Source organism: Podarcis bocagei (genome assembly GCF_964188305.1).
Source record: "Podarcis bocagei genome assembly, chromosome: 2".
Taxonomy (NCBI): Eukaryota; Metazoa; Chordata; class Lepidosauria; order Squamata; family Lacertidae; genus Podarcis; species Podarcis bocagei.
This window is the reverse complement of record NC_138126.1, coordinates 89,626,560-89,650,349: the sequence shown is the minus strand read 5'-3', so window position 1 is coordinate 89,650,349 and position 23,790 is coordinate 89,626,560. Positions and strand designations below refer to the sequence as shown.

The 23,790-nt window shown below is 43.7% G+C and overlaps 1 protein-coding gene across 5 annotated transcripts in view; it reads right to left on the bottom strand.

The window, feature by feature from the left end:
• The window catches only part of ADGRL1 (adhesion G protein-coupled receptor L1), a 130,674-nt gene that overhangs the window by 25,289 nt on the left and 81,595 nt on the right, over positions 1 to 23,790 (bottom strand). For 3 of the 5 annotated variants that reach the window (XM_081181643.1, XM_081181640.1, XM_081181644.1), the window contains exons 4-7: positions 22,756 to 22,865; positions 10,634 to 10,651; positions 2,056 to 2,856; positions 33 to 347 (exon numbers count right to left, since the gene is read on the bottom strand). In XM_081181643.1, the coding sequence (XP_081037769.1) occupies positions 33 to 347; positions 2,056 to 2,856; positions 10,634 to 10,651; positions 22,756 to 22,865 (1,244 nt within the window). The remainder of the gene's footprint in view (positions 1 to 32; positions 348 to 2,055; positions 2,857 to 10,633; positions 10,652 to 22,755; positions 22,866 to 23,790) is intronic. The other 2 variants (XM_081181641.1, XM_081181642.1) reach the window with 2 other exon arrangements.

Sequence of the window (23,790 nt, the reverse complement as noted above, 5' to 3'; positions counted from 1 at the left end):
TCTCTAGGACTCAAATGAAGCCAGCTCATTACCTCGTGTGCCCTTAGGGCAAGGCCTTTCGACCAGCATGCCTTGCTGTGTGGCTGGCCACTGGACACGCCGCACCTCCTTGGCCTCGCAGAAGAGCTCTGGAGAGACGTGCTGATTGTTTGCTGGTGGACGCCGGGTGCTGGGCATTATGGCGGTGACTGGGTGAAGCTCTGTACCCTTCTGGTTTATGGCACCTATGGGGTGGGTGGTGAGGGGCACCTGCCGTGTTGTTGTTGTAGCGGCAGGTGAGACTGTGCTGGTGATGGTGGTGGGACGAATGGTGGTTGTAGTGCTGAGGGGTGTCGAGGTGACAGGGCCTGTGGGTAGAAAGGCAAATAGATTTCCACCCACATACAAAATATCCCCACAGGTGCAGCCACCACATGCTGCACACACAAGTAAAATTACCTTTTCTTATCTGAGGTAGAAAAACCAAAGAGTTGGACGCACTATAAGGCAGGTTCCTATGCTCTTAGGTAGCACTGGTTTTTGATTTGCATCAAAGCAAAGGTCTCTAACCAGTTAGCTTGACGAGTCCCTACTAAATTCTTCACATCTCTGAAAGTATATATCTGCCAGGTCCTTCCTGAAGGGATGGGACACAAAGGGCTAAATCCTCACTTGCCATTTTAAATGTTAAAAGAAGTATTCATGAGCATGATGCTGAATGACGTTTCCTCAGAACCAAATATTTTTAATTAATCAAATGCTCAATTTCAATGGAATTGTTTCTATCTGGGAAGTTTAGCAAAATTCTGTTCACTCTGAAAGTAATCACCTTTTGTTCTCTTTAACCTGACCAGGATTGGTACCTTGGCCAAACTCTTAAATCTCTGGTGAAAGTGGAAGAAAAGGCAGATGCAGCTTCTCCTAACTATTCCACTCCAGAGCCCTGTTGTGCATACACACTCCAGCATCCGTTGTGCTTCCTGGCACACCTGGAGACCCGTTTGAAGGGGCCAGGGAGCAGGTCTGAGGAGGGGGTGGGTGGCAGGAGCTGTGACTGCTCTTGCTACAACCCCAAGTTTAAAGGCAACATCTGGTGACCAAGGTAAAAGAAGGCTACATTTCGCTCTTCCCCACCCCAACCCTGCAAGTAACCTGTACATGCAAATGTAACCTTATTCAAGTTTAACCGTTAGTGTTGCACAGGCAGCAGCTGTGCAATGGGGGCGAACAGAGAAACAAATTAGCTGCATATTGCACTAAACAAATCTGAATCTGCCATTGCACCTGGGCATGACTGATCTTGAATTTCCTATATTCAAAATAAGCACAGATTCCCCCCCCCCCTTCAGTCCAGCTTCAAGGAATTAGTTTTCGTAGACCCCAGGCTTCTGCCAAATATTGCACATCAGACAATCCATCTCTGTCAATTTAAACTCCACGTGATGCTAACTGTCAGAATTTCAGGCACACATTAATTCTTTTGGGGTCACAGAGAGTTTGAATTGAACTGAGCAGATTCTCTGATGCTTACTGTACGACTGGAACTAAAAGACCTGCTTGTGGCAAAATGGCAAAAATGAAATATATTTTCAAAAGCCAGCTTTGGGACTGAAGCCTTGCTTTGTAAGATGAACTTGCCATTATATAGTTGGATGTTTCCTGAAATGTGATGGATGGCAGAGAATGGCAGAGATATTGAACAGTAGAAGTTGGGAGAGACAATGGCTCAATAACTTGAGATTGCTCGCCGAGTACCTTAAGAGTGTGTGTTGGTGGTTAGCTCAAGTGAAAATGTATCACTCTTAAGCAGTATATTTGGGATTGCCTATACATAATCTTTAGTATAATGTATATATTTTAAATATACATGTATTTAAGAAGTAATTTCAAGTGAATGCTGTATTTGCAGAAATGTACAATTAAAAATGGGCATTAAGCAAATGAACACAGCTTTTTTTGTCCCCTAATGTATTTGACAACCCAATGGAAAATGGGAGAAGCCAAGGGCCCATGATTTCAAGTCAGTGATGATTTCTCTACCCCACCCCATGTTCAGGTACAAGGATTATGTCTCACCAGTACTTGGGTCAGGTGGGCCAAACTCAAGTGAGTAGCGCAGGACAAAGTAGTTGTTCCACACATAAAGTTGGTTGTCACGGGGGTTGTAGTCAATGGAGGAGATGAACTGGTAGGGGTTTGGGAAGGTCAACGAGATGGGTTCCTCCCGGTTCATATTGGTGTTGAACGCATAGTCAACACGGTTACCAGCTGCTTCACTGTCATCGTCCACGTAAACTGTCCGCACCACATAGAGGACTCCGCACACCATGAAGGCATTGGATGCTGAGCGTTTGTCATAGCCGGTCTCCCACGTGCCCTCAAAGCGTAGCGTGTAAGGATTCAGCTGGCTCACCACTAACCGGCCATTGTTGCCTTCAGTGGCATAGATGACCCAAAGCCCATTTTCATCCACTGCCAGGTCAATGTCAGTCTTGCCACCCCAACGGTAGGGTGAGGTGTCATGGTAGTTGGCTGTGTTGATGACTGTCTCTCCACTCTTAATGCGCGTCCGCAGATCATACTTGATAATGTTGCGTGTCCGCTCCTTGTTGTAGAAGACTGCTCCATCGTATACCACAAAACCTGTGCCGTCAACCCTGTTGGGCAGGCGGTAAGTGGTGGTGTGCCGGGCACCCACATAATCCTCCCACGAGGCATACTCTGTCAGTGTGTCTGTCCGGTATGGGATCCATGGCATGACGTATATTCTGTCTCCGGCTTGCAGAGGGTCCTTGCACCAGGCTCCAGACTGGTGCTCTGATTCATGGGCCGAGGTAGGTTCCAGGATCTTGTGCAGTGTCCCCGGGCAAACGAATACTAGGGAGGGGATGTAAGGGAGGAAAGGGTGATTGGGTAAAAGGGGGGAAATCCAGAAAGAATGTGATAGAGCAAGAGGGGAAAAAAGAAAGAGAAAGAGAAAGAGAGAAGAAAGGATAAATTTGTAAAAGGCTGTTGGCAGGAGAAGTGAAATCCGCGCTGAGTTTTGAGAGCAGCTGCAATCATGAGACTTTTATCTGTTATTGAGCAGAGACGGCTCAGTGACAAGTTAAATAAATACTGGGGGCAGGGGAGCATCAGAGGAAAGAAACAATTTCTCCGGATCAAATTAAAAAGGGAATTTAGGGGTTCCAAACCTTCCCTCCCTTCCTTTTGCTACATTCTCTGGCATTAAGCAGAGGATGTCAGATTGTTTCCCTGCAGAGATCTGAGTGGCAGCATCTGGGAAACCCATGAATCTGAGCAGGAGTGTTGCTGAACTGACAATTCTAGCCCCTACTCTCTGGTTGCATGTTCTGCATCACCTTCTAGAAGTCAACACAGCAACAGTTTAACAGCTTTGGGAAAGCAAATGGCACCAGCGAAACCCTGCATGATCTAAATCAGGTGCTCTACATTGGAGCAAATGGGGTATTACTACCTAATGGTATGGAAATAAAATTTTCAAAAATGAAGGGCTCAGTATGGAGCTGTGAGGCTGTTTGTCCTATGGGATCCATTGAGTAGTGTATGCTTATCTGGTCTGAGGGCCTGGTGGAGCCGAGTATTCTATGAGTCTCTCTAGAGGAGGGACATGTTTGTTGTTTACTCAACTGGACTCCTACAGAGTTTCTGTTCCACTTGATCTAGAAGCAGCTGGGGTTGCTTGTCCTATGGAGCTCCTTTAGAGCTGCAAAGGAGTACCTTTAAGGCTGGTAAGATGATCCAAAAGCTATCCTGTTCCATGTTCAAAGGGAATTACTGTTTCACTATGGATCAAGGCTAATTTATGCCAGCCGCCATGCAACACTTAAATTCCAGTTGTGTTAGCACTGAGACAGATGGAAATTGGTCCCTATTTTTGCATCTGACTCTTATAGTTCTAATTTCTCTCAGGGATGTCTAATTCAATTTTAGAAACTTAAAGTGTTCTTGAAATAGCTGTTTCAACCCTTCCAACTTTCATGGAATGGATTAGATTTTTTTTTTTTTTTTTTGCAACTTTAGAACTGCTTTGTGGGAGTGCCTTCCCATGGGGAGGGGGTAGAAAAGGTGAGGGGCTTCCAGCCCTAAATTTCCTCTACTGATATCAAAACACTGTTCAGCGGGACGTTGGGGAATGAAAAACAAGCATAAGAAAGATCCAATGTTTGGCCAGTTAAAATCCCCCTGAATATGAAAGATTGGGTGTTTCCTCTTCCTGCTGAAAGAGACTATTTTTCAATCCCTGGGGACAGAGAGCTGTAGATTAGCTGAGGGACTGGATCCCTTCTGAAAAGAAGAACTAAAGGTATTGTAGCAGAAGGATGAAGTAACCAACAGCTTCTGCTTCCCCCATATCCTGAGTGCCACTGGAGCAACTTATCAGCCAGGTTTGATTCACATCAGCAAAGGACATGAGACTAGTGCACATGGCAGGGGGTGGAAGGAGTGATGTGATAGTGGGAGGGAGACCTGGGCAGATGGGAAAGGAAAGCCCTCCCTTCCACCCACAACCACCCAGTTGGCAGCCTGGAATCTTGGGAAAAGCCGGGAGGAAAAAGTTTGAAAGGAAGACAAATCAGGCTAGGCATTCTGCAAGTGTCTGCCTCCGGTTAGCTGGAGCAAGGCTGGGAGAAAAAAAGCATTTAGTGGTGGAAGGAGCAGGTGGGGTGGGGTGAGGAGAGCAGCATCATAGCAGAGAATTCACCTTGTCTATTACAGAACAGTGTCACTGAGCGGCCATAGAGGAGCCATAGGAGCCATCACACTAAATCCAGGCTGTGGGCTTTAAAAGGCTGCACAGTGTGCTTGTTAACCACGCCTCATGATATAGAGGCCAGTAAATTGGGTTTGCTGTCATAGTACAAGGGCCAGCGGGGTGGGGTGGAACCTGATCCCAAGCAACCCAGTTTCTGCTGGGGGCTGGCTTACTGCTTCTGCGTGTGGGATCAAATATACTTCGCACCAAAGTCAGCAGGGTTTTACTTGGGCCTTGTATCAACTCCAGAATGTCTGGGATATTCTGTGAATGCAGAAGTGAATTCTCTGCTCTGGCTTTACTAAATAACGCACAGTTGCTATGATGTGCCACATGACTCTGGACACAGCTTGCACTGAAGCTTATTGGGGATGGGCATAATTTAGAGACTGCTCCCTTGGGCTGGGGTCAGTACCATCAAACCCTGTCACAACACACCTGGAAGTGGATGAGGTGTGCCAAGGGTTCCAAAATTAATGGCAAATCAGGAGGATGGGAATTGTCTGGCACCAGCCATGGGGGAGGAGAACAGCACTTTTTGCAATGCCAAGCCCCCACGGAGCATTTATTAATAACCCCCCCTGCTCTCCCAGATCCAGACAGAACCTTTATGCTGCCATACCAGTACAAGTGGCCAGAGATGTGTTTCTCATCCACTTTTGCTTAAGTGAAGGGAGAGGACAAGGCAAACTTGGGTCTCATGACCCTGGCACAATCTACACTACAGTTAAGCAAGCTTAAGTCCCATAGAAACCAGTGGGATTTATGTGGGCTTAAGTGTATGCTAGATTGCTCCCATTGTTTCCAATGGTCACAGTCCTTGGGTAACCTCAGAGGGAGAAAGCAGGGCTGAGTCAGCAACCTGAGGAGTTCACTCTTATTCACAGTGTTTTGGTCTCCATGGAGATGGCATGTTGCATCCTTCTTAGCAATAATAAACGACTGATTTATTATCATTGTTGGAAAATTCTACATTCTAACTTTCGTGGTGATGGGGGAGTACTGGCACATGGAAGAGATAAGAGATGATTCACAGAGATGGACAATTGTTGGTCTGGAAGCCAGGAGTTCTTTGCTTCCAAACACCTTCTAACTAATGGACATTATTTGTCCTCTTGAGAGCTAGAGGCAGAACGCAGGAATCCTGGCTCAGAGAGACAGAAGTCCTTTGAGGCTTGCATTACACATTGCAATTTTAGTGGTGCAGCTTACGGATCCAAACTGCGTATCTGATCAATCCCTAACCTTTGAAAAGCTTGGAGGTCTTTTTGGTTTTTTTGTCCTCATATGTTCCACTATGGGGCTGTAATGCAAGGAGCTGCCTAGCCTTCCCTCCTTTAACTTGTTTTAAAGAATGCATGGATGAAATAGGCCAAGGAGGACGGGTTGTAAATTACTTGTCTTTCCCCCCTTAATTAGGAAGAAAGAGAGATTATCAATCCTAGTATACTAGGTGTGCAGAGATCATCTATTTAGTCGCCTTGCATAAAACAGTACGGCTATCTGATATGGTCTGTGGTGCAGAGGGATGTAAAGTGATGGATGGGTTCACTAGTGAATGACAGCGAGTCAGGGGGAAGGGGAGCTGCCTAGCCTAAATGTTAATGACAAGGTCTGTTAAAGATCCCTGTAGTGTTTTCTGGTGTGACTCATCAGACAAGAACAGCTTAATGTGGAGCAGTTGGATTTTGTAGTGCTGCAAGGTGTCCCTTGTGTTAGCTATTTATCTCTGTCTAGTCCGTAGTTCTCAAACTTTGTCATAGTAAGTCTCTTTCAAGTCAAAATAAAAAGCGTTCAAGACTCACTAAGTGGCCGCCTCAAAGGTTTTATTTTTATTGGCACCAGTCTCAAGCCGTAGCTCTTAAGACTGTGCCAGTGTCACTTCACAGTGGCTGGATGCACATGTCACTTTCATGTTTGTGACACCTGTGTCCTCCCTCACACACAACACCCCCCCGTTTCTGCACCTTTCCAAAGGCCACATTCCACAAGCCAATAACAGGGCAACATTGTTGACTTTTGTGGGACTTGAGGCCAGAAGATGGTCTACGGCTGGAGTGAAATACAGTACTGTTAAACAAGCTGCCCATGGGTGTGAAGGAACTTCCAGATCAATGCTGGGAAAAGAGAAGATTTGACCAAGTTGGTCGAAGTGGCTGGCCTGCTAACTTTATCACTCTCTTATCATGACCCCTCATTTATTTTCCTTCAGAAAGGAAGGTCATTCCTTTTCCTTACTGGGAAGAGGAAGTGTTTGAATCCCCAGGTCAGTAGAGCTCCCCTCCCTATTTCCCGGGGGATCAAAGCTGCCACATGGCCAGGGACCCATCTTATATCATGCCCATACCCATCCAATTCTCCCTGCAAATTGATGGTCATGCTTCAGGGAAACAGCTGGGAACTGAAAAAATCATCATCATCAAGCCAGGGTGTGGAGCCTGAACCTGTGAGCTCCGGCAGTCATGGTTTGTCAGTAAAAAAATAAAATAAAAAATTGTCCAGTAGCACCTTAGAGACCAACTAAGTTTGTTCTGGGTATAAGCTGGGTATCTGAAGAACTGTGCATGCACACGAAAGCTTATACCCAGAACAAACTTAGTTGGTCTCTAAGGTGCCACTGGACAATTTTTTAATTTTTATTTATTTATTTCGACTGCGTCAGACCAACATGGCTACCTACTTGAATCTAGAATCATGGTTTGTCAGCTTATTCTTTCATTTCCTAAAGCCCTCTATGGTTCTTTCTATCTAGTCTCACAGGTTTCTCTATCTATAGATATCCACCTGAGTGGAAAATACAGGGGATGCAACCACCATCCCAGTAACCTAGATGTAGCTCACCTAAATACTGTGCCATGAACTGCAGAGTTTTCTCATTTCTCTCTCAAGGTCAAGCTGTCTATTGCTTTGGTTGGGAAGGAGCAGCATTAGAGTGAATAGGCTGTCTGGAGCCACTCTCTGATTAGCTTCCTCAAAGTGTACTCTTAGGACCAGTTAAGGACAGCAGTGGCTTGGCAAGAGAGAGGAAGTCTCCAGAATGGAAACAGCAATGTTTGCCATAATTCAGTGCATGTGCCCAGAGGCTGCATGTAGAGTTGCCAAAGGGTGAAGGTCTAGTCAGTGGACACCCAGGATGTGCTCGTGGAGATGGAGCCACATTTCTATTTCTGTAGATGCTTTCAGGAGCATGTGCACTTTGCTTTAAATGGTACTATCTACCAGACTACTGAAGCACTCAAGGTGGCTAGTGTTGTCTTATGGATTTGTATGTGTGTAGATGGCATTTGTTTGCTCCTGAATGTGTGTTAAATGCATCTGTGTTTGTGCTATCAAGTGCATGTGTTTAATCATACATCTCTATCTTTTTCTGAATGTAGAGCTATCAATATGGCTGTGTTCATGTGGACTTTTCTATGCATTACTTTCGGTTCCTTGGGTGACTGTTACTGCTGTGTGATTAGTGTGTCTCTATGGTTTACACTGCACAAATACACCTCTGTGCTATTTTTATGTACATGCCACCCTCTCTTGCCTACGTATGATGAGCTGAGGACACAGATAGGCAGCTGGATGGGAGCAAAATCCAAGAGATTTCAGATTTCTAATCCTGCCTAACGCCTGCCTGCTCTGAACACCTTGCCTGACAATGTCGCTACAAAGCAGCTTCATGGAGTCTCACAGGTTCGGCTCAGCCCAGCTTCCCATCTGGGTTGGTGGGGTGGGATGGATGACTCCTGGCAGCGGGGAGGAGAAACACACCATTAAAGAATGAAGCGCTGGCGAGGGGGGGACAGCACAAAGCGTTAACTGGTTCCGATCCCTCATGGATGGGGCAGTGTCGACTCAGCCTTCTAAGTCGGGATGGGGGCAACTGTGCTCTGGGGTTGGGGGAGAAGATGTCAGAAACAGAGAAGGAAACAATCAGTAAAAATCCACATCCAAAACCATGGAAACCTGTGGAAAAGAAAAGAATAAGTATATGCCTCCATCCCCAATCTTGGGAAAAAATTCCAAACCAATGCAGGGGGGGGGGAAAAATCAACAGCGCTTTTAGAACAAACTAAACAGAGAGAAAGAGAGAGAGAGCGAAAGAAAGAAAAAGAGAGAGACATGGGTTGGGTGGAATCAAGCCTGGCTTTTGAGTTTTACTACTTTGAAATTAATTAATTTGCTCGATTCCTAGCGCTAACCTGACAGCTTGTCCCTTGTTAAGACAGGCTCATTGCAGTTGTGAGTCCTGATACTTACATTAGGTATATAACCTCCAGATCTAGCCAAGACATTCAAATTAAAAATACATTGACTGACCCCCACTTCTTTCATGCACCACCCCCATCTTCCCCAATAACAGACAGATAGTCAATGATCATGACTGCAGCTTTCTTTATAAAAAAAACCAAAACAGGCAGAAAAGGGGGGAAAGATCCACAAATAAAATCACCCAGGATTGATCAGGAATTTAAAAAGAAAAGAAAGAAAAAGAAACAGTAAGCAAGAAAATTAAAAATTCCCACATCAAAGTGGTTAGTATATTGGTATAATTAATGTATATGTATTCTAGAAAATGTTATTTTCTATGGGTTTATCTGATTCTCACATTATCATGATAGTAGAGCAGAGAAAAAGAGTTAAGAAAAGAGAAATAGGCCCTTCAAGACATGTCAGAACATTACTTGGAGGTTGGGTGTGTGTGGAATGACTCAATTGAAAAAATAGCTGGGGGATTCGCTCCAAAGAACTGCCTAAGCTTAGGGTAAAATTCCCACTAAAAGATGGATCACAAGTGGAATAACTGATGCTCAGTTTTATCCACACATTTGTTTCACTTTGATTTTCAGACAGTAGTAGATAACAAAGCTACCCTAGTTAAAAGTGGCACCACTCAGCATGTACAACTGAATGTTCCTCACATAAAAGTGAGTCCACAAACAATAATGTATTAAATATGGTGAGAGGCTCAAAAGAGGACCCCTGCTCTACTCAACAACTGAGAAAAAAGGTGTTTTGTTCTGTGCCTTACATCCTGATCCTGAACACATAGCTTTGGGAATGGCGGGGGAGGGGAGCCCCACTGATTGCAGTGTATAGGATCTAAGACGTACATTTCCACTGCAATCTTACAGGCTGCTTAAAGCCAGAATGGCGCCTTGATAAAAATTAAAACAAAGTTCTAAGTATGTAACAATCTCGAAAAATGTGGAGGAAGGCCTGGAAGTATCATTTGAAAGTGCCCAAAATAAAATATATTTTTTTTAAATAAAAACACACCCTCCCCGTTGTTCTTCTGTACTGTGGCAAATTTTTATATGTAAATCCCATAAAATTTCAAGCATTTATTTTTTAAAAATCAGGAATTGGGATTAGAAAAAAAGAAAAAGAAAAAGAAAGAGAGAAGTTGTGGTTGAGGTAGGCCAAGGTACCCAGTTGGTTGCCATGGAAACACGAAGAAAGGAGCAGAGAGAATCAGTTGAATGATAAAAGACGCAGAGAACGGGTTGGAAAAAGTGTATTTCCCCTGAAGGAAGCAAAACCAGAGAGAGGACCCAGACATTAATGGTGCTTCCACTCCACATGTGAGCGAGGAGAAATGGAAAAGGTTTGGAAGGGCAGTTGTTAGATGGGTTACTTTATATGCTTTATTTGCTGAGTGCTGTTTTGTTATTGGAAGCTTTGTTTCTGGACAGGGAGGGGGATGCCAATTGGAATTAGTGAGACCAGAGAGAGAAGAGGTGGGGAAACCAAGGGAAGGGGAGGTGGGAGGTTAGGAGGAGGAGGATTGAGGAGAAAAGGTAAAGGAAGGTCACATTAAATATGGCCACAGAGAAAAAAACAAGGTGCTGGGTTAGGGGTGGGGTCAGTGGTAATGTTGTTGTTTACCTTTCTGTTCCACTTCTACTTTATGCATCGGAAGGGAGAGAAGAAAAATATATTGGAAAAAAAAGGTGCAAGAAGGAAAAAAAGAGAAAAGAGATTAAATTGCTTTTGTTTCTCCCCGCACCCTAAAGAAACAATTTTTTCTTTCTTTCTTAAACTGTAAATCTCCCCTCCCCTCCCCCCACCAGCCCAACAAACACCAGCCCCTCCCGCTTTGGAATCATTTCAAGGCAGAGAGCGTGTTGGGTTTGGTGGTGGTAGTTGTACTTTTCATTTCTTTTTTCGTCTGATCGGTTTGAGGTTTACAGTTTTTGGAGGGTTTTTTGTTGTTGTTTTTTTAATTTTGTGCTGGCGACATTGCCCTTCAGAAGAAAAGTCAGAAATCAAAACCAACCAGAAAGGACGACAAAGGAACAAAACACAAAAGGGGGTTGGTTGCTGGCTCAAAGCATTTTGGCAGGGAGGAAGGTGGGGTTGGGGGAAAGGTAGGATCAGGGAGAGCAAGCAGAAAAGGGAGAAAGGAAAAGAGCAAGAGTTTGAAAAGAAAAATATCCCAGAATACCTTTTTCCCCCTAAGAAAGGCTTGACCTATCATGACCATAAATGCATTGCCTATCCAGTTCACTCCCACATCAATCAGCCTATTTATCTATCTGTAAATCCTCCCATGTTTCTATTCCTTTGCTCCAACTCATAATTACTGTGTACTATATTCATAAATACACATATCCTTATCTCACTACCTTCTTTTACCCTAGCAGTTACGTAACTTGCAGCTGTTGATGTCAATGCTGATGTATAAGGTGCTGCCTTAAACAGAGCCAGTCCAACACTGACTAGCAGCAGCTCTGCAGGGCCACTTAAGGGAAAAAAGTCAATTCGAGTGCTAAAAACTAGGGACTTCAAGGACTGGACCCCTAGAACTTTATGAATACAGAACAAATCATGAACTCTGACCCCACTGCTATTACATGCAGATTATATCCCCAATTAGATAGCTTTTCAAATCACATCATCTTCTTCAAAAATAAAATATGCCACTATTTAAGACACTGGAAGTAGTCCTTCGCATTGCTCTCTCTGGGTGTGTCCAGTTATTTATATGGAACAAAATGAGTGTCTTTTCCTTTACTATGCCACTAGTCCTGATCCAAAACCAGTATCTTTACAACTATACAAATACCATGAAGAGAAGCAGAGTGGGAGTCAATTTTTCCTGTTTCTTACAGCAATTTCCCCTACATCCCATTCAAATCCCAAATAGTGAAATCAGCTAGACTAGGCATAGGCAAACTTGGCCCTCCAGATGTTTTGAAACTACAATTCCCATCATCCCTGACCACTGGTCCTGTTAGCTAGGGATGATGGGAGTTGTAGTCCCAAAACATCTGTAGGGCCGAGCTTGCCTATGCCTGAACTAGACCATGTTGCAAAGTTTTTGGTCTAGTCAATTTTACCCCTAAAGTATATTGCCCTTTTATTCCTTTTTAACCATAGTTATCTTTTTAACCATTAGTCATCTTTTTTTCATCATCATTATTATTATTACTTATTGTTGTGGGTGTTGTTATGGTTATCTTTATTATTTTAGGATACATTTTAAAGTGCTTTCAAAACCTGCAAAGCTGGTTTGACTAGGGACCGTGGTGAAGCACAAAAACTGATGTATACAGCTCTGCAACACTGTCTACAAGTTTTTTAACAGTTAAAATCTGTACATCGCCAGGGAATGGGAAGGTGTTGGGAGTGATCATGTTGATGACCCAAGTCTTCCAAACATTCCACAGTGAAGCAATGCTCTATCCATTGGCAAATCCCCCAGAGCTATAAAAAATCAATCAGGATCCACCAACCTCTGAGGACAGATCATATGGTCCCTCATTATTGCAGACGGGAATACTTGCTGCAAGACGAAACTTCACTAGATAGTGGCTGGATCATGGCAATGGGATAATATCCACTCCACTTCCAGACAATCTCCCTCCCAATTTGGAGGAAAGGGTATGTCCTGCTGTGTGTTAGACTTATGACTATTGGAGACAGTCCCATGGTTGCCATGAAGACCACAAAATCCTGAACTAGACCCAAGGCATCCTCAGCATGGATGTTATAAGAATTTCCTGGACATAGTCAGGATTTGCCCTTCAAAAATGGCATCTGGGCAGAATTTTCGGAAAACTTTTAAAATGTCAGGGAAAACCCAGTCCGGATTTCCACTTGTTGAAATATGGCAATCCTAATGTTGAAGTCACCAATGACCACATTGGCCAGCCCAGTCATGGAGGCTGCTGGGCAGCAGGGGAGTCGCAAAATAACACCATCCCTGGTCTGTCTCTTTGGCCCAGCACCAAATTCAGGCCTCTCTCAGTTCTGCTCCAAAGAAGAGGGGGGTTTTGGTAATGGAGAATAAACTGCTGAACCACAGCAACCCTCCCATCTTATCACTCCAGTCTAGCTTGGTACTGCACAATTTTGTTGATAAAATTGGAGCAGGCATTCTCCTTCATTATCCATTATAGAGTCCAAGATACCAGTTGTCTCAAGGAGCCCAAGATAGAAGGCAGACTCTACTTTCCTCCACAGACTCTACTTTTCCTCCACAAATTTCCTCAACAAATTGCACTTCTAAGCCTGTATCTTGCTGCAGGGGTAGCCAATACTGTGTCTTCTAGATGCTGTTGAACAACTCTCCTCAGTCCCATTCAGCATGGCCAATGGTCAGGGATGATGGGAGCTGTAGTCCAACAAATATCTGAAGAGCACCACACTGGCTACATTATTGGAATTCTAGTGGAATTTAGAGAAGCAAAAATAAAATATTCCAGGCAGCTCTTAGGAACTTTCCAGGGATCAGACATGATCAGGATTTACGTCATATATGTGACTGGAAGGATCAGGATGCTTTCTATGAGCAAAAACCAAGCTTTGGTGGGACTAGACAGAGCTACTAGAACCGGCCAAAAGTGGTAGAGACTGAGGGATCGACTGATTGATAATTTAAACAGAAGCTCTGCTGATCCCAGTAACTTTGAATGTTCTTCCACAGTCCTCCACATTGTGTCATGGTAATACTATATGAACAAAATTTGGCAGAGGCACAAAAAAGGAGATGTTAGAAACAACATGCCTCCACTCTCTGCAGCAATTGTTACAACACAAACACAAAATAAGAAGCAAAATGAAGGATGTGAAAGCATACTGTTCCCAAACCTGTGCAGCTGCAGGCACAACAATCACACTAACCACCAGTGATCTATCGGTTGCCAACACACAACTGGCTCATACTGCAATCCAGATTGTATGGAACAGCTGTGCATTGTTGTGTAGAACGGGTAACATGGGTTTGCTCCAGTAAGCTAGCCTGAGAAGGGGTATAAAAGTATGTCAGATGTAAATATGGCTTTAGAAGATTACAGAAATTCATGGAGGATAAATAAATGGCTATTGGCCATCATAACTAAAATAAATCTTCAGGTTCAGTGGTGGTGAGCCACCAAGTACAAATTGCCAGGCAAAGAGCTGTTGCCTTCAAGCCCTTATGGGCATTCTGGTAGCATCTGGCCTAAGTAGAAAACACTTTAGAATGGTAGACTAAATGGAACATTGGTCTGGCCTGGACTTAACTAACCTGGCATACTAGCAGAAAACAGCAGAAGAGATTCTGCTAGTGCATTGAGGCTTCCCTCCTCTCCTGTTTGATGTTTTATTGTGTTTTTAATATTTGATTGGAAGCCGCCCAGAGTGGCTGGGGAAGCCCAGCCAGATTGGCAGGGTATAAATAATTTTTTGAATTATTTATTATTATTATTATTATTATTATTATTATTATTATTATTATTATTATCCCTCCACGCTTTCCCCCAATCTGGGGGGTCAAGAGAACCCTCAGAGCACCACATGGGGGGAGGAGAGGGGGGAATAATTTCATCTGGAAAGCATAAGCGCTTGCACTGATGGATGGTCAGAAAAGCACAGTGTTGAATTCCTCCCTATATTCCTTCAGGTCTCTGCTTATGCTCTTATGTAAGAAGATTATAGTGGAGCTCCTGCTGATTTGGGGTTAACAATAGTAGTACAAGTGGGCAGGATTGCTGGAGGCTGATTTAGAAGAGAATCATAGAATCCTAGTTGAAAGTTTCCTCAGAATTCATGAAAAAAGCAAACTTTGATAAGATCAGAAAAATTGGCACAGCCCCGGAAGGAAATGGAATGATTGCCCAGTGCACAAAAGAGCATTCCAATAAATTCCTTGTACATTAATACAAATTTTACTGTGTGCATACAGTCCACCTACCAGTCATCAGAGGTAAGCAAAGTAATCAACATCCTTACTATTATTTTGCTATTGATAATTTCCTGTTATGGTTCATTGATGAGTCCATCTTAGAACACTGAAGAAAACTCAGGATTTTATATGTGGTGTTTTATATTGAAAACTTCAGGGAACACTGCATGGCCCCAGATGACTGGAAAAGAGATCTAAAGAGGATATACTATTTGACTCTCATGGTATCCTCAAACTCTGCCTCCCATATCCTCTTTTGAGGGTGTTGTGTGTATTCATTATGAAGGGTTAACTTCATCCTCCATTTGCAGGGAAGCAGAGGATTTCTCACACTCAGGGTTACCATTAAATGATACCCAGCAGCTAAGAAATAAAATGTATTCTTTAAAACCCTTAAAATGTTTTAAACAAATTTGTGATTTGAGGATTTTATTCAGTTTCTGAAGGACTTTGTGACTTTGGTGACATCTTAACATTAAAATGAACCCAGACAGAATATTTTTCTTGTCCGGGTCAGTGAGACCCTGGAAAGTTAGAAAAGGAGTTGATGCCAGGAGTCAGAATAAACATACAAGTGATACCAGATTTGTGCTGACTTGTACATAATTTGGACTGAGTAAAGGAATGAAAAATTAAATAGGCAAGCCGTTTTGTGTCTCAGAAGACCAGAACTTTATTTCATGATTTACCAGAATGTCACCATATAACCATCATTTATGAGCATATGTGTACTTGAGCTCTCCATGTATGTAAAGGAGATAATGGCTCTGGATTGCTTTAGGGGGTATGTATAAAAATGAATCTCTATAAGACTATGATTTATTGAGAAACTGAAGCAAGCAGGGTCATGGATGCCAGACAGGCTTTTTTCTGGACTAATTTGAAAACAGATTGTCCATGTCAGGCCTGTATAACACAAGGGCCAAGGAAATGAGTGGGAAATAAAAGAAAGGCCTGTTTAAAAAGAAAGGAATCCACTGCACTTCAGTTGATGTTTGGCTAGGTTTGCGGTCTCTTAAATCACCTAAGAGAAAATAGGTTTCAGAATCCTAACCTTCTTTAACTGGATGTCCCAGTTAAAGAATGGGGCCTGACCCACCATGCAAACCTAGGATAAGGATGAAACAAACTATGTACAAATTTAATCCAAGCAAAAAGGAAAAAAGGGGGGGGGCATTCTACTGCATTTTAAAGTATTCTTCCCCCAAATGAATGAACAACTCTGGAATTAGCCACATATGAAGCACACAAATTCATACAAATGAACAAACAGACCAGTCTCCTGTGTGCATGAGAGGCTCTCTTCATTTAGAATTGGGGGGAAACTGAGGTCTACATATGCATCTTGTCTTATGTGAGTTGCAGAATCAGTGACGATGCCCCAGTTAGTTTGCTGGTCCTGTCAGCAAGAGAATTTTCAAGCTAGCTGGGCCCAGAGGCTGCTCTGTGAGAGCCACGTCTCAGCAGGCCATACACCACCCTGGCTCCCTAGTTGGAAGCGTAGTCAGCAGAGGAGATGGAGGAGAAAGAGTGGGGAGGAAACCAAGGGGAAAGAGGGACCACATCCACAAAAGATGACGAATGTAGTCAAGGAAACAGGGCCACAGCAACGTGGGCAGGAACAGCTAGGGCCTCCAATTATGCCAACACTGAAGGTGGGCAGAGGAAAAAAATACTGAAGTTTGAATAAATGTTTATCATATAAACAAAGACAAAAAGTCTTTAAATAGAGTCTAGTATTCACTGAGTGCCAAATTGTTGCCCATATATGTTGATGTAGCCACTTTGTAACACTCCCAAGGAAAGAGACTCTATATCTTCCTTTTGAAATTTATTCCAACACTTAGCTGCTCTACTGCCCTCCTTAGAACCATTCATTTCTGGCCTACCCTCACTGGCAGTTGCAACTGCTATTTGACATATTGAATTTAAATATTTGAAGACCGTTAAGAATGTTCCATTTAATCTTTTCTTCTTGCGGCTGCTATATGCAGCTCCTTCGCACTTCCTTATAACTCCACTCTTTATTATTCTCCTTGGATGCTGAACAGCGTCTCGTTTTTTTTCTCATTTTCCTTTCAAAGTAGCACCCAAAATGGAACACAGATTTCTTGCCGTAGCCTAATCAGTGCCAAACTATACTATGCCTCAGTATGGTTTTGCAGCACTAATGACTTGCTGTTTCCCCCTGGCTGTGCCCAGCGATGTCTATGGGCATCTCTATCTACACCTCTGTATTTAAACCAATTTCAAGCCTGTTCAAACTTCATGGCTTCCAACCAAGAAATCTTCAGAAATGCAGCTCTCCAAAATGATGGGGAGCTTCTAACAAGGCATTCTCTGCAACCTTATAAAATGATGACATTTCACAAAGTCGCTGTGAGAGAAGTCATGATGATTAAAACTGTTTAAGAATCTGATCCCAAACTAGTTTGCACTGGGCTAGACAGCAGCCAACAGTTTCCCCCTCTGACAGCTATATGAAAGGTTTTGCACTTTTGTATTGTTTTGAAGACCTGCAAAACCTGCCTGACTGGTGGCACAAGAAATAAGTGCACAACAGAGGAAGCAATAACTGTCTCAAACCACCCTGCCAAAGTCAGTGGTGGACAGTACTGATTGGCATAATTTCACCAAGGCTTCTCCCCCTACCCGTCTGGGATGTTTTGCAATTAAAAACAAAGCAAACCAAACACATACATGTGCTTATGGTGCTTTTTTAAAAAGTGGGCAATCTGACTAAAGCATGACAAGAGGGTCAGGATACATTATTTGGCTTGATAGATAGAATATATGTCTCTTATGCAAACTGAAAAATGAGGAGGAACCTAAGCTCGCCTCAAGAATAACGAACCTCCTATGACTTCTCTTTAAAAATTATATCTTAGCTTCACCCTAAAAATGATCTGTCTTGTTTCCAACCTCGTAGTGTATAAGTGCTGACAGTGTGGGCCTTTTCTAAATCTGTACAATCTAAATCTGCACAGCATGGATACAGTTAGTAAGATCTATTTAGGCTGCAGTCAGGCTTGGGGGACTGGCTAAGACTTGGCCCCCAAATATCTGTTTGGATCTTGGAGTTTCCATTCAAGCACCTACACTCAGATTCATCAAGTGACTGGTCTGCCTATGTCCCCACTACTTTGTCTGATTTCCAGAGGTGTTTGCCTGGCAAAGCCCATTAAACTCCACTCACTCTTAGAAGAGAATCCAGGCACTAAAAGCAACCATTTCCCAGTGTGAGTGGTGATACCCCTGGTAACCAGAACAACCCTGGCCTAAGAAAAAGCAAAGAGAGCAAGCAGCAGAAAACAGAGTGAAAGAAGAGAAGGGAAAGCTGGGGAAAGGAGCTGGCAGAAGAGAGGGGAGAGGGAGGTTGCGTTTTGAAAAATAGTGACACAATAATAACAATTCACTTTTAAAAATCCAAAACCAAAAATCAGACACATTAAATGAATTGTTTTGTTTTTCCACATGTCAGATTGGACCCTGAGGAAGGAAGATCAGTGTCTGGTTAGAGTAGAGGCAGCTGCAAAGGAAGGAAGCAAAAGGGTCTGGCAACAGAGGCCCCTCCCACCTCTGTCATCCCTCTGTGATCCACCCCTCTCCCCATGGGTCTCCAGCTTCCTGTGCTTTCCCCTTCCATCACCTGCTCCAGCCCTGACCCCCAAGGACAACAGCACTGGATCAAACCACTCTCCTGCTTAAAGAAGCATGGAAGGGCAGCCAACAGGGAGCAGCAGAAACACAGAGGCAGAGTGAGGTATGACTGTAGCAAGAGCTGAGTTCAGGTTCTGCTACATATCCAGCACAAACCATTGTGGATGAAATGCCCAGCCGTGATACTTTTCAATGAAAGAGGTCCAACCATGGTTATGACGACTGCCACCCTGGTTCGGCATTAAAGCAGGATACATCCAGGATGGGTGATGCTTTCTCCTATCTGATGTGAGTTGGGAACATGTCTATGCTAATTAAAGGTGAAGAACTACTGAAAACTCCTCCTCAGTTCAGCCATTGCCAATTTGAGAATGGGCTAACTGTTTCCTGCTTCTGGCTCCATTTCACCTGCATACTGAAACCCAGGAGTCCTGACTCGAGGAGCAGGGAGAGCATTGGATGTAACTAAGACTGATGTCAAATATTTACCAGTGTTGAGGAAATAATGTATTTCTTAATGTGTGGTAAAGCTAGAAAGAAGGTTTCTGTCTCTTCTGGAGAAGAAAGAAGCTATGCAAATAAGCTGGAAAGAGAATGTAGCCTTAGTAGATTTGAATCAAAAGGATATAGGAGCACACTGTGGGCTTAACTATCCTATCACACTGACAGAAAAGCATTCTTATCTCAGCTATGCATATAATGAATAGTGAAAATGATCCTGGATTTTAAGTGAAGACATAATGGCTTTGCTCAGACATTTGTCCACAGTTTCATGGTTTACAAAGCTGCACACACGCACTGTGAATGTGTCCTCCTTCTTCACTGTGGACAAGCACTTCTCCATCCTGGCTTATTAGCCTAGCTGTTTACTGAACATTAAACCAGAGTTCCCTGTATTGGACATAACCAGGAATTACGGCTTAATGCAAGCCAGGATTCCCACACCAAAGCCATTACTTGAAGAGACAAGGGTAGGGTAGGAGTGAGTGACCATAGCACCCATCCATAGATTCACAAACTATGGCTTATGAAACCATGGGTGAATGGCAGGATGTGACCAATGAAAGTTCTTATGAGTCTGGGAAAGAGGGTTTACATGTATGACTGTATATATATGAACAAATATAGCTGGTTATGTTAATACAGAGTATGCAAGCAAGCACAAACTCTGCTTACATATCTGGCAATGTATACAAATGTCCTTCCGGCTTGGATCCAGAGATGTCTTGTTGAGAACAGAAAAGGAATTTCTGCTTGTGCAAGGCAGCCCTGTTAAATTCTTCTAATTTCCCCATCTACAACAATACTCCATCATGTACCCTTCCAGAAGGTCCCTCAGTCCTCAGGAGAAGCTTTTCAAGAGATGAAGGGGGGGGGGGGGCGGGCGAGAGAGTGCCAAGAAAGCCACATTGCATGAGCAGTGTTTTGTTCACCTATGTTTGACTGCAACCATATATATGTGCATGTGAGTAATATATGTACATGCACACATACATCCACACATGTATATATAACTGTGTGAGAGAGGAAGAGAGACAATGCGCAGGTGCAGGAGGATGCTCACCTGCAAAACTAGTCAAACATGCAGACATGGAAGTCCATAGCTTTTCACATGGTTCTGGGGATCAGCATGTGCATGTGTATGTCTATGGGAACGTAAGAATGAGATTGCCAATGTGCTGATATGCAACCTGTACTGAGAGAGGCACCCTCAGTGTCAACAGCTCTGCCATAGTCAGTTACACTTCCTGGCCATTTGCCCTAATAGCTGATCCCAACATCCTCCATGCCATCCCTGCCTCCCTCTCCCCGCAGACACTTTCACGATGCAGGTGATATCCTGGTCAGCCTTTTAGTGCCCTTTGCTTGTTTGGGGTATCCCCAGTGCTGTTAAACTGTGAGGGGTCAGGACTGGTTGCACCCTGAGATGAGTGTTGATTTGTTTCGAAGCCACCTGGTAGCTAGAAGGAAAAGGGGCAGGAATGAAGGTTAAAAGGTTAAGAGGCCACGCCTGCCCTGCTCTGCTCCACTTCGTCTGTGAGGAGAAACCAAAGGGGCATTAGCGGAGAGGGGAAGGGGACACACCCTGTGAGGCTGACCCACCCACATGGACCCTAGACCCAGCGGAGAGTGTGCAAGACACCAAAGGCAAGGAACAAACCTCCCAAACACTCCAAGCAACACAAGAGAAGGAAAGGAGGAGGGCATATGAGCAACTGACCCAGGGAGGAGAGACACCACAAGCCTAGCCCTTCAGTAGATTGCATTTAGGCTTGCCAGATCAAAATGCTATTGCCATCAATAAGGAGAAATGGATTTCAGTTATGATTTGTGCGGCTGTTTGGAAATGGGGAGTAATCTTTTCGAATAAAGACTGTAATTGTAAATAACAGACACCTTTGCAACCCCCCTAACATGGCAATTTGCTAACATACGAAACCAGATTAGGGAGTGGCAGCCATAGCACCAGGCTTGTTCCATCAACAGGAATGAAGCAGATTGGCTCCAGGAGATAAAGGCCCTTCACCACATTAACAATTTTCCTGCTACTTGTACTCTGTAGTGACCAACTCCCTAGTTTCATCTCAGAAGCCAGAAAAATCAAATTCAGTGCTGCACTCGGTTTATGAACAGAAGACTTGAACAAACAAAATTCACATATTGTTTTGAGAAAAATAATTGCATATCAACTGCTTTCTTCGGAGAGGTTTTCTTAGGATTGTCCCCCACCACATGCCATTTTCCTTCTTTCCAAGGAATAATGCTGGTGCTAAATTCCATATCAGGTGCCTTGGTGCAGATGGGTTTGTGCTTAAAAACATGGGAATTGTGGCACAAGCACATTCAGAATGCACATGGCCACACTAAAAAAACATGCACACACTGAAGGACAGAGCCATCTATATCCCTGTGCTCATGAATTCATCCATACCATGTGAGCATTCATAAAGATACTTCTATAACAGAGGTGTATACACACACACACACACACACACACACACACACACAATCATACCAGTCTACATACAAGACCTACCCACAAACATTCAAAACATGAATTGTTGCCCTAGCCCCGTAATAATAGCCACAGCTTTTAGAATGCTGTGCTTTTTGCTTTTGGAAGAGATATCAACTCTGCTACCAACTGCCTAATGCAAAGGCTCACAGAACCACCCTGAAGCACATTTCAGGACACTGAAACATGCATGTGTACACACACACACACACACACACACACACACACACACACGAGTTTGTGCATATGCACTGCACACAAGCATGAAGATGGTCATACATCTGAGTGTGCATACAAATACACTGTGCCATTCATATGGGTATACAGACCATATATGCACAGACGCAATGCATATATATCCACGACATGTTAAGTACTAATATACATGTCTATTGTCCACATTTGATGCACCGAGTAGGTACATATACTAAGGATGAGCCAAAGGCTATAGAATCACACATATCCTCATCAATCACAAACAAGCAAACACACAGTGCACACAAACAGCATGTATTTCAAGCACCGACACCTTGCATACACCATCATGTTGGGGGTTCAAACACATAGTGATAGTATCTCTCCTGTGGGTCTGTGCTACTGTGGAGGATTTGTGTTGCTCAAAATTTCAAGGGTTTTGGTTGTTGTTGAGGAGAGATGCTGAAATAGTCCTATTACTGGTGCAGCTACCCTGGCTAAAATCAGCATCAGGTGCTGAAATGGAGGAAGCTTATGGATGGTCCAGCTTGTGCCTTTTTGGGGTCCTCTTTCCTTAGGGCTCAGGTACAGAAAGAAAAGAAAGAGAAACTAAGGCAATGATCAGCCAAACATGGCGAGTTAGAATTACAGACCAGGAATCATTCTGCCCAGTTATCAAGGCCCAAACCACTTGAATTAATTCTTTTCTCAGAACCCTGGCATTTTAGTCCACTTCTACTCTAGCCATTGGAAACCCCTCTCCAGCACAAGAGACAAAAACGTCAGGGTTCTCTGTTAGTTCCCGGTCTAGCTGGTGTCTCCGCTAAGTGCATCCTATTCCCATGTCTGGGTGTGTATTAGGGGGCCAGTCTGTGGAGTCTCTCTCCTTCCTGGGTCAGGTGGGAATCTTATTTGGAGCAATAACTGAAATAAGATGAAGCATCAGAGTTCAATGAGAAATGGACTCACTGTAGGGGACACAGTCATACTGGACCTCCAGGTACTTGTAGGTGCCAGGGCAAGGGTCTGGAAAAGCATCTGAGCCAGCCACTACGACACACTGTGTCCGATTATTGCACCTGAAAGAGAAGAAAGAAGGGCATGTTGTTAAGCTACTGACACAAACTGAAGTTCTAAAGGAAACCACTAGGTGGCACTGATTGATACTTAGTACTGTATTGCAAATACTTCCTAGAAGCTTTGAAAAACTGCTGCACCACAATTTTGTTTGGGGTGCAGATTATAATCTCAGGTATGAAGCTGATGCAAGCAGTGAGCAGGCACAACTACTAGTCGGATAATCCAAATACACTCACAGGAAGCCCTTTACTAACCCCATTCCAGGATTTGTCCGCAGAAGACTTGCTGGATGTCAGACACAGCTCTGTGCCTGTGTTAGCTCTGGTTATGGGGCCAGAGACTGTCACCAACATTTGATTGTTGTGATACTGTATTATATTACAGTATCAGTATATATCAGTATCTTTATATTTTTTATTACAGTATATTGTATTATTTTTTATAGTACTCTTTTAACCTAGGGACTTTTAACCCGACAGACTTATTTATGTGCAATCATGGCTCTTCAAATTCAAACTAAACTCACAACCTGCAGTTTTCGTACATGTCCATAATCTTATGAGTGTCTGCAGACGCCAATGTGAGTGTGAACCATATTCCTCTGTTTGCCCAAAGGCGACATCAAATACATTTTTGTGCAAGCGCCCAAGGTGACAACTCCCGTATAATCACTGAGGATTTGCAGACCTTCAGACCTGGATGCGGTCTTGCAGCAGTGAGATGTGGTTCTGGCACTCCCTCCCCTGGCACCAGGTAATGGTGCCCCGTAACATCCCATCCTGGAAGAAAACTTGCACTTGCCCACCACTGCGAGTCAATCCTTGGGTGTGTGGCGGGGAGGGGGGGCAGATAATATTATAACCTGGCCCCTGCATAATCAGAAATCCCTATGTGGTGGTTATTTTTATGTTCTCTTAGAATACT